The 11,815-nt window shown below is 41.1% G+C and overlaps 1 protein-coding gene across 1 annotated transcript in view; it reads right to left on the bottom strand.

Moving 5' to 3' along the window:
* The window catches only part of SH2D4B (SH2 domain containing 4B), a 108,255-nt gene that overhangs the window by 81,637 nt on the left and 14,803 nt on the right, over nucleotides 1-11,815 (bottom strand). Inside the window, exons 2-3 of the mRNA XM_014526282.2 lie at nucleotides 6,471-6,630; nucleotides 5,077-5,224 (exon numbers count right to left, since the gene is read on the bottom strand). Coding sequence (XP_014381768.1) covers nucleotides 5,077-5,224; nucleotides 6,471-6,630 — 308 coding nt within the window. The remainder of the gene's footprint in view (nucleotides 1-5,076; nucleotides 5,225-6,470; nucleotides 6,631-11,815) is intronic.

The raw sequence follows: 11,815 nt of genomic DNA, 5'->3' as shown, positions 1-11,815 counted from the left end.
TCAGCAGGATCTGGCATGATGAGAGGCATGCATGATTGTCCCCAGGATCCTGGCTTGGGCCACTGCAGGGTTCTGCCTGCTTTAGACACTGGAACACGAAACATCAGTTCAGATTAGTTCATTCTGGGTTCAGTTCAGTTCATTATGGGTCCAATCTATGCAGTTTAGAAAATCCTGCAAAGACTGAATCGGTTCCACCTTGGGCATTTTGAACCTCTGTACTTAGCCATTAAATTAAAAGTTAAACTCCCATCCAAAAGTTGCCCCCCTCTTTACTTCCAGGGGCAGTGTAAGGTATCAATTCACTACCCTGTTCATAAGTTCAAGGACAAATGCAAGTGAAGGAGTTCTTCTTATTTAGACACTCTAGAAGATGCCAGTTATTGTTGTACTGTATTAATTACACCTGGTATAATTATCTACCATAGACAAAGATGCAGAATCAGTACAAAACCGGTAACCTGGCTTTGTGCTTTGGTGCACAGAGGCTCTGCTTTGGAAAATATGGAAAGCAAAGATTATGACTATCTCTAGCCACGAAAAATCTGAGATCATAACCATTTTTTTTTTTTTAATCACAAAAGACCTGAAACCCTTTTCAGATATTACCTTTGTTCTTTTGGCCAAATTCCAGTTCAGGCAATAATATCTTATCACTCCTCAAGTTTCACTAGGGGACAACACTTTCAGTTCACTTTCTAAGCAGTTGTGTAGTATTCCTGTGAACTGGTTACATTTGCTGAACCAGATCCTCAGCTAATGTAAATTGGCATAGTTCAATTAAGGGAAATGAAGTTGTGTGGACTTCATACAAGCCGAAGATCAAATTTACTGTGCTTTACCTAAAATGTGAGCCCTACAAAACAAGGATCTTTTGGGCCTTGAAGAATTCTATGAAACATATGGCATTATTTTCATTAGTGGCTTAAATATATCTTGTTAATCTGCTTGGTGGTAGAAACTGTCAGAGTTAAATGGTACTTTTTGGTTAATATCCTATATAAAGAGTCTGATTCTGGCAGTAAAACTACAGTTGGTGTTGGTGGGGAAAATATTTTATTTTAAAATTAAAATATCATAAATTTTCAAAATATAGGGTAGGGAAACTGTGAGATTTCCTTCTCAGCAGGCACCAAACAGCTCTCTAACTTTTATCACAGATAAATAGGCAACTGTATGAAGAAAAAAAAAGTTATTTATTTTTTAAGCGATGGGAGCAGGAAGAAAAATACTAAGGTTCTTTTCTTTATATTCAGAATTCTTAGATATTACTAAATTTTGCGATGGAGCTATAATGAACTTTATCAAGTTTTTGCTGAAAATGCATTTAATTTAGCAAATATTTCCTAAGAAAGAATCTAGCTTTGTTATGAGCTGTGTTTATATCATTAATCTGGGCAAGCATCTCAAGTTGTCAAGTAGATAGTTCATTACCATTAATATTTCTGTGCTGAATGGGGAGCAGATGAAGCAGTCACTCAGTAATCACACCACTATTTCTTCTAAGTCTATAAAGAATTCTATGGTCACCTAGCTAAGACTCAAACCTTTCATTTGTGCTCATTCTGCATATTGTGCAAAGTTGTTTGGCAGCAGCAGCAATGACAGGTAACAGTAGAAATGATGCCCAGGATCTCATAGACTTTGAGAATTAGCAGAAGATTAATGTCAGTAATTGGCTTTCTTATTTGTCAATTGCAGAAGGAGCATAAAAGGATAGCTGCCCTTAAATTACAAAAATAGAGCAATCAACACTTAGTCTATGGCATCATAAATTAAATGCCTCTCTGCTTAAGAAACACCAATGAAGGTAAGATTAGTATTGGCAAAAGGAAACAGGGATCATCACTCACTTTGATATGTGAAGATATATTTTATCTAGTCCAGACAACTTTAAAGTCCCATGATATGTCAAGAGGAATAAAAGCTATTTTAAAAGGGCAAGTTGTGATACAATATGGTTAGAAATTAAACACATCAGCAGAATGGACAGAAAGCTTCAATTTCCCAAATCAAAATGCTTCAAGATGATGAAATTTTAATGGAGTTCATGCTTTTTATTCCCCGCTTTGGAGACTGTTTTAAATGTGGTCCAGTCATCATCACAGAAGGATGATTAATGATGTGTTAAATATTTTAAACTTGTTAACGTGGGCTCGCTAACTGAGCTGCATCTCATTCCATCCTCTGAATCATTCACGAAAGACCCATTTCTTTAGGATTTCAATGATTGCAGTCAAACATGAATAGATTTTTAACCAATTTGCCTCTTTTTCCACTGTTATCCTGCTTTAATTAACTTCTTAGAGGGAAATAAATATTTTTTTAAAGAAAATGCTAAAAGCACTTTTATATACTTTCCAGTCATATTTCTTTTAAAGATATCTGATATAGCTACTGAAATGGGCAACTGCACCATGCAAAGGAAGACATCAAAAGAATAAATGGAGTGGAAGTAAATATTCTAGTGGACACAAAGCTGAACAACTGACCAAGCTGGCCATCTGGTTTGATATTTGACTTTTACATTTCTCTATTGTTTTTAATCAATCCTAGATAACTATGCGTATGATTTGCCCTTAAAAAGAAAGATGAAATGCTTTAAGAACATTTACACAGGATTTTTTTATGCAAGGTACCAATCCCCCAACTGCATCCAAGAAGGCAATATCCTATGAGTCCCTTTGAAATATGAGGGTCCACAAATACAGATCTGATTGTAGGGTTGGAGCTTCAAGGTAATTCATCTATTATTATGACACTGGTATTGCAAAAGAGCTTTCATTTATAACCTTTTGGTTTCACAAGCTAAACTTTGAGACTTAAGTTTTCATTTCAATGAGGTCTCTGCTTTAAAGTAGTTTTTCTTTATTTAATTTTCATCACAATCTTTTCCAATGTTTGAGCTATGGGAAAGTGAAAAAAAACAATAAGCTACATTTCCTGAGTAGTATCAGAGCAAAAATTACTGAAGTTTGGTATTCAAAATGGACCAGGTTCTGGTCTTCCTTACAGCACAGGGAAATTTTGCAATGCTTCCAACCTCATAACAATTTGTGATGGATTATGGAATGTCTCCTAGCACACAGATGAATTGTGTGAGTAAAGGTCATTCAATCCACGACTCACTTTGTACTCAGTGGGTGTGTCTACATGAGACGCTATGTCACCATAGCATTGGCAGGCACTAACCATGTAGTTTTGCAGTAGTTTGTTGCTGCTGTGCAGTAGGGTCAAAAATGACCTGTGCAGTCAGGGGCATGTGTAGACACACCCACTGAGCTTAGAGCAGAGTTTGGTATCAGTAATTTAAAGCTGCAGAAAAAGCATAAGCGATTGCCTTCCCCTAAATGCAAGTGGCACTATGTTACGTGAGCAATGCAGTGATTTGCCACACTGTTTTGCAAGGTGTGTTTTTCTTTGAAATGTAAGAAAGGTACTATGACTGAAGAGCGTTGTTCTATTATCCTTCAGATAAGAGCAATCTGACTCTAGTAGCTGCTAACATGGTATGGGTGGCAATTTATAAACTGAGGAGATGTGTAAGATTCTTTGTTCAAGAGGGCTTTGCTTTCTGGCGATCTGAGGAGGACAAGCACAAATAGTTTTTCTGCTTACTACACATGTAATCCACTTGGCAGACAGTGTTATTACTTTTAACAATTCCAAAAGTTGCTCCTCTCATTTCTAACAAAGGGAGGAATACATTTAAGACAACTGCACAAAAATTAATGACACACATATAATAGGCACAGGATCTCCTCCTGCCACAACTCCACACATCAGCAGCTTCCTCAACCTGATATATAGAAACAAGAGTGGTTAGTTGCTGGCATCAGCTAAAATCAGTGATCTGACCTACTAACTGGAAGAAGAACCAAGGTAATATGTGAGCATTTCCTATGTGGATTATAACTCCTGGGAGGTCACTAGCAGAATATTACCATAAATCCTCACCTACAACACACCCCAGAATATAATATGAAACTTGTTTTTGAAAGGCAGAGTGAAGGGAAAAAAATGGTCCACAGTTATAGAGCAGGATCAGAGCCTAATTTTCAGCTGGCTTATTCTCACTTTTCTGCTGAGACCTTAGCTACTCCTGAAGACTGGTCTCTGTAAGTGGATCTACGATTTTGAAAAGAGCTAACAAGTCTCCAATGCTGTGAATTAGGAGGACAGAAACCAGGAGCAGCTAGGCAGCATTTCTCAACCTATGGGTTGCAACCCAGAAGAATACATGAAAGGGTCACAAACAAAATTTAAAAATTGATTCTCCTCTAAAGGAGAAAAACTGCGTCTTTTCCCTTGCAGGCTGACAGAGTTCCAGCCTTCAAAGGGCTGCTTGGGACTACTTGGCCCCCCCCACACCCCACACACACCCAACCCCTGCTTCACACACTGGGGGGCTAGGGCCCAGAGGCAGAGGGACAACAGGTCAGGAGTGAGGGGCACTGAGTCAGGACTGGTCATCAATGTTTACAGATCAGTCCTGGTACAAAAAACGCTGAAAACCGTAAAGCTAGTGGACTGTAAAATTGCCTTAAGAAAAGTTAGCTTGATTAGTAGAACATCAAGACCATTAAAAAGAAGAGATAATTGTTAACACCCGTGGAGTGAAGAACATTGAGCTATTAAGTCAATTGCCTCCCTCATGCATATAATTAATAGGAACAAGATCAATTTCTACTTAATTGGAGAAAAAGGGGAAAGCATTTTTAAATGAAATATACACGTGTACAATCTAAAACGTACTGACAACATTTTCCAAACCTTTTTCCTGGTATATTCTTGCTATTTTTATTCATTACACAGCTAGCTAAACAATTGTTCACTTGTTAATTGAAAAACCTATTTAATGACTATCATGATATTTTTGAATGCGATGTATTATTTTGTACATTATTCATCCAGCTGTACCGAAGAAATGCAATGGCGTTACTTGTACATTTCAGGAGGGAACCCTACAACAGTTTTTCAGTGCTTAGAAATAAACTGCATGAAGGTGACAGGCTCGGTGAATCAATATGGAAAAGTAAAAATGACAATAGAGACTAAAGATGATTATGTGCAAACCTTTAATTCCTCTTGAATTTTTTCCTCCATCAGTTTGGCTGCTTTTCGATCTTCTATTTCTATTTTCCATTTTTCAGCCACTATTCTGGCTTTTTCCTTAGCCATAGCATCCCGGAATTTCTTTGTAATTTCAGCCTCTTTTTGCCTCCTACAGAAAAGAATTTGAAAATAAAAATAATTGAAAAAAATTGAAAATAATTGAAGTGAAAATCAGCCTTTATTCAGTAGGTAAGCAATAATTACTGACAATAAGTAATATACAAGATTGCATGAAAACATACAGGAAAATAATTCAAATGCATCTAAAATGAAGCACTATGGTCCAAGTTCCAAGCAAATACCCAGCAGGCAGAGCAAATGTAAATAAAAATAGTACTATCTTAGTGATATCTGCTTCCTGAATGTCTTTGAGTCATACCATAACCTGTTTCTTTTCCCGATAAAAAAAACACAAGTTCCCCTATTAGCAATGCAAATTCAGCATAGCAATATGGGAAAGTAATGTGGAATCTTTATTTTGCCTAAATATTAAAAAAACAATCCACTGCTAAATTCCAGTAGTAGAATATGCATTGCCACTGACAATGTAAGAGGCAAAAAGAACACAAATTTGAATACCACATTAAATATGCAAACTAGAAATAGGCAGCAGATAGTTTGGACAGAAAACAAACGATATGAGAAGGAATAAATATAGAATAACTTGTCATTTCAATACCCATTTTTGGAAGCTTTATAATGACCCTATTCTCTCAATGTCACTGAGCATCAGAAAAACCTCTGACTACTCCCAAAGCTATAGACGTCTCTATTAGAAGTATAGTTATGGCAATATGAGTTATACTATTCTTGGACTAAAAATTAAAACTAACTTACAAAAAAGCTAATGCTGTAACAGAATTTATGTACAAAAACCTCCAGTTGTAGCTACAAACTTTTGACAATGGGCATCTCTGATTTAATTGTTATTCAAAAGCAGGTTGGTTAGTTTTATTTGGCAAACAGGTTAATGGTTTTAGGAGTTCATCAGTGCAAATCTAGTCCAGCCAAAGTTATGCGGAGTAGCAGATAAAAATTAGCGATGTAAAAAAGGGATTTTTTAATAAATGAAAAATTGTGGGAATTTTTCCTTGTTTTCCAGTTTTTCAAAGCAAACAAAAATTCCTCCTAAAACATAATTTGTTTCTATATTTTGTAGAAAAGAATTAAGCTGCATTAATTTGAATTAGAAGTGAATACAGCATTTTGTTTTAAAAAAATCTAAATAATCCCATTCAAGTAAAAAATATATACAAGAATATTCTTACCATACTTCCTCAGTATTACCTGCCACCTTTCTAAATGGCTGTGAATGGCAAGAAATCGAGCCTGAATTCAAACTCTTAAATCCTTACCATAATTCTTCTGCCTCCTTCTGTGCTTGCTGCCTGGCTCGTTCTGCAATTAGTTCTTCAGAAATCTGTTCATATGGCTTGTCACCTGTGGCTTCTCCCATAACCCAGACCCAGACCTCATCATCACTTCCATGCAGCCACTGCACACGTTTGCCATTACCTATAACATCCACCAAAATAAGCAGGATAAGGTCTTATAAGGCAGCTAGCTCAGATTCAGAAATAAATACAGGTTAAATTGCATACTGCAGGGGTGTCAAACTTACCTGGGCCCATGGGTCACATCCAAACCACAGGGCTTCTCATGGGAAGTACCTGGTGGCTTGGACATTCGTCCCTGCACTGCTGCTGCTCATCCCACACCCCCAGCCCCACCCCAACCCCGACTCTCACCAACATGTATCCCCGGTGGGGCTCTGTAGTAAGGAATCTGTCAGTAAACCCTGCCTCCACTCACTCCACCCCCAAGTTCCCAGCCCCTCTGGGAATCCCTCAGGACATACCTCACAGGACACCTCTGGCATAATGGAATATTAAGCCTAAGATTTAAATTCACTTATTAAAAGAGGCTTAAGGCAGTTGTCCAGGCCCAGCAACACAGGGACAGCCACACTGGGGACCTAGAGAGGTAGCACAGGACCCACAATGGCATTTTCCTCATCCACAACTGTGCCCACACCCATGCCTGCCAAGTGGGACCCCAACTGGTCCATGGAGGAAACTGATGATCTCGTGGTACTGTGGGGCAAGGTGGAGGTGCAGTGTCAGTTTGAGCAGGGTGGGCACTCCAACACCCATGTCTATGAGGGGCTGTCAGCCTGGATGTGGGAGCATGGGCATGACTGGCCAGCATGGCAGTACCACATAAAGATCAAGGCCTTGCAGGTGCGGTAGGTATCCATCAACAACCACAATCAGTGGTCGGGGAGTGCCTGTAAGTCCATACCCTTTATGAGGCAACTGATGGACATACTCATGCCCTGGGACCCAGGCTACAGTTTTCCTGTCTATAGCAGCATGAGTGGCCTGCCCAAGCCCCTGTCCCAGCCTGGGAAGGCCCCTTGGGTGTCCAGCAGCACATTCCACTGAGCTCCCCAGCTGCACCCTCCACCAGCTGCTTGGAGAGCCCAAGACAGCACCACAGCCCCAGCTCCCACCATGAAGCACAGCTGGCCATGACACCACCAACCACCAGCAATGCCAGCTCCTCCCCAAGGGGAGGGGAGAGGGCCCAGCTGGGCACCTTTCCACTGTGCCCTGCTGTCCGAGGACACTGCCCAGAGCCACATGCCACTGCCAACAGCTGTGGCCACATGGAGCCACCAGCCACACCAGCCCCACTCACATGGTAAGCCCTGCTCTGGGGGGAGGGCCCTCCCCACACCAGCCCCCAGCCCCTGCCCTCCCTTTTGGCCTGGCCTGTCTGCACTCTCCTGGCCCCAGGTTCCCTCCCCCCACCAACCCCCCACAGCATGCAGAGAGATGGGAGATACTGCCAAACTTTATTGAGCAGCCCATGCCCGCACAGCTAGGTGGGCACAGGCCTCACAGGCCAAGGAATGCATCAATGCTGATGGTAATATACTCCTGTGACGGCCAGAACCAGAGGGATTAATAAGTAATAAATATGTGCTTCTTAGAGGCATTTGGTATTTTGCCTTAACAGGTAATATTAGTTAATATAAAGTTTGTAAGTTTGTAAACCGCAAATGTAACTTGTCTGTCATAAATTTAACCAAAATGATAAAATTAACTGTTTGTAGAACTGACGGGGCCCCATAGGCAAAGCTGTAGATGCAAGATTAGCTGACCTAATGGTTTCTGCTCAGGGTTCAGCTTTAACGATAAAAAACTGGATCCAACTGCCTGGCACACCCAACACATTCCAGGAAAGCATATTCAAAGAAAACCTTAAAGGGGTTGGGGCTTAGGCAGAGCAATGTCAATTTCAAACCTAAAAGTGCTACATTGTAATTTGCTTATTGGATAAAACTGAGTCTAGGTAGTAACCTTTTATGATAATTTTTAACACCTTTCAAGCCCATAGGACAGCTATAGGGTAACATTGTGAGTGACTCTAAAGCCAACAGATTAGCATAAGACTAGGTATAAAAAGCACATGCATCAGGTGACCAGCAGGAAGGAGGGAATGGAACGGTCATTTCTGTTCCACGCCCAGACCCCAGACTCCCGGTGTGAGTGAGGATCGGATCCTGATCAAGGGATCTTCCCCGTTAATTCCTCTGACAACGTCAATCGGGGACACCTGACTTCGCTGGAATCACTTGATGCATACCTGGCATTGAGGGACTATCAATAAGTTGCCAACCCATGTCTGTCTATCTGTTGTTTTGAACAGCTCAGTGGCTAATACCCTCGCAGTGCCCAGTTGGCCTGTGACAGAATTGATCTATCTGTTGTTATTATTTGCTTTTTACTATTAGCTCTTCAATACTACATTATCTGCTTATCACATTTGTCTCTCTGTTAACTGGTGTGTGTGTGTAAGCTATAATAAATTTGCCTTTACTCCACCCCCAACTTTGCCTCCTCAATCCAAAACTGAACCAAACAGCCCAGTTGGCCTGTGATAAAATTGATACACTCACAGTGTCCAGCTGGCCTGTGACAACTCCTTGGCTGCAGGGGGCAGGGATGTGTAGCACACCCACAGGTAGCTCTCCAGGAAGTAGTAGAGGTTGCAGGGCAGCCCAGGCCTGCCTCCCACATCATTGTGGCTCAAGGTCCTGTACCAGGTGCACAGGTGCACCCAGGGCACTATTGCCAGCAGCAGCAGCAGGGCATAGTGGGTCAGTGCCCCTCAGTCCACACAAAAAGCTCCTCATGCACCACCCAGGGCATGAACAGGAGAGGCACATTCAGGGCACAATGGCAGCATGGGGGGGTGTCTCCCTAGAGAAGACCCCTGTGGGGACGATGGGGAGATGGGAAGCTCCTCATCCCAGTCTTCCCAGAGAGCCACATACCCGAAGCCTGGCAACTATAGGCTGGGAAGCAGCACAGCAGAGTGGTTGGCCTGCTGGAGCGGGGGGAGAGGGAGAGGGGTCTGGAGCCATGGCAGCAGGTGCTGTCAGAAGCCTGTCCTGTCCCACCCTGGGAATGAGGCAAGGGAGGCAGACTACCCATGGCCAACACCCAGTGGCCTGCTGGCCCCAGGGGAGTGAGCAGGGACAGGGTCTTGGATGGTGGCCACCTGGGCCCAGGCCTGCTAAGCCAATTTACTCTGGTCCCTGGCCACCTGTGCACACCTGGCTCTGATCTGAGGTTGGGCACTACACGGCCCCTGGTATAGAGCATTTTATCTCTGAAATGTTGCAAACTCTCACAAACAGCTTCTGTCTCATGGCTCTACAGGACCTACAGCTGCACTCAGTGGAGAAGCCGCACTTGGCAGCTGGAATGCAGCCTCAGGGCTGCCACCACCAAGGGCTGGAATCCAGCAGATATGCCTGCTCCACCAGAGGAGGACCCTAGACAGGTGGATGCAAGTGTAGGTGGATGCAAGTGTAATGTCTGTATGTACCCAAAGTAATTATTTGTAAAGGATAGCTCTAATAAAGCTAATTAAATGAAAATATTTCAAAATGCCTCACACATCAGTTTCCTGCAAAAAAAAAAGATATTTTTGATGAAATGCCAGTTTCTTTGTGATTATTTTCAGTTTAAATATTTCAACAAGCTCTAACAAGAAAAGACCATAAAAGCTTAAAATCTAAACAGACAAAACAGAGAAAAAGGCAGAATTTTTATCCCCATTTGAAAAATGGCTTACTGAAATCATACAGGAAGTCTGGTTCAAAGTCAGGGATTAAAAATCAGGTCTACCATGCCCTAAACCACTCTTAACCACAAGAGTTCTCTCTTCCATCCCAGCCTGTGGTAGGCTGCAAAATAATCTTCCACAGGAAGTAATGAAAAATTAGACTGGCTAGAACACTTAAACTAAATGCATTATAAGGAAAATACTGTTTAAACATGGGAATGGACTGGATAAATTACCAGATCTCTATATCTCAAATATTTAGGTTCTAGAATTTAACAGCTTTAGTCCTCTACCATTTATTCATTTAAAGAATTCACTCAGTCATAGGCACTAGGATAAACTCCTGCAAAGCAAATTATTTCTGTTAACAAACTTCTCTCTGCTTGTTTTCCACTTCCTGTAAAAATCTACACTGCTGGCATGGCTGTAAATTTTTTTCTTGGTTTTTGTCCTGTTAACTCAACCTATCTTTTTGTCCTGCCCACTCAACCTATCTTTGGTATAACATACAACCATCCAATAATTGCTGCACTAAAGAGTCTATATTTATAACTTTCTGCAAACATAAAGCTACACTTAATGTGCATGAAAATTTGTATGCTTATTATCGCAAACATGCACACAGAAGCTTGTCATTTGAACCATGGCATTTGTTAGACTTATACAGCAATTTCTATGATAGATTAATGGAAACTGATTTTGGCTTGAGTTCACAGCAAAAAAACTATAAAACAAGACCTTAGAGACCAATAGTTAGCTCAAAGAGCTTGCCTTTAAGAATCATTCGTCTTCACCTTGCCAATTTAAGATATAATTTTAGGCAACTGTAGATTGCACTTGGCCTTGAAGCCATACTTTGGATATCCCTAGTGTAGATAAGAAATGCTAGGATTATGGTTAAGAACTGCCAGAAAAATATGGAAACTTCTATCAGACATATAAACACAACCTGAAAGGTAATGGGGGGGAAGCCCAGTATTCAGTGGGTGCATCTACACGTCACTGTATGGCAGTGTTGCTACGGCACCATGCTTTAGTACTACCTTTATGGAATTACTAAAGCACAGTGCAGTAGCGGCATACAAGTGCTGCATGCTTAGATTTGCCTGCTATGTCACTGTAGCGACATGCTATAAGTGCAAAGCGCACCGCTACAGTGATGTAGTAGGTGATCATGTGTAGATCCACATGATCTCTGTCACCATAGTACACCATACGGCAACATAGCGTATTGCTATGTCATCATACAGCGATGTGTAGGAGCACCCGGTGAGACACAAACATCTGGGCTTAAATTTTAAGCTATCTTTTCCATATTGCAGAAAGGAATTGACATTCATTGAAATTCATGAGAAGCATCTATTTCTTTCACTGTTTCTGCTAAGTAGGGCAGAAACACAGTTTTCTTTTTATAGGAGTTTTTGTTTTTACCTGGGTTCATTTGCATGCCTGCTGCTAATTAAAAGCAGTTTAAAATAATGGTGGCAGCAGTTGATGCAATATTGCTGGAGTCAGCTTCCTTCATTCATGCTCATTTATCATTGTTTTAACAATCATGGCA

This window comes from Alligator sinensis, unplaced genomic scaffold (assembly GCF_000455745.1).
Source record: "Alligator sinensis unplaced genomic scaffold, ASM45574v1 scaffold616_1, whole genome shotgun sequence".
Taxonomy (NCBI): domain Eukaryota; kingdom Metazoa; phylum Chordata; order Crocodylia; family Alligatoridae; genus Alligator; species Alligator sinensis.
Note: the sequence above shows the minus strand (reverse complement) of the source record. Positions and strands in the feature narration are given on the sequence as shown.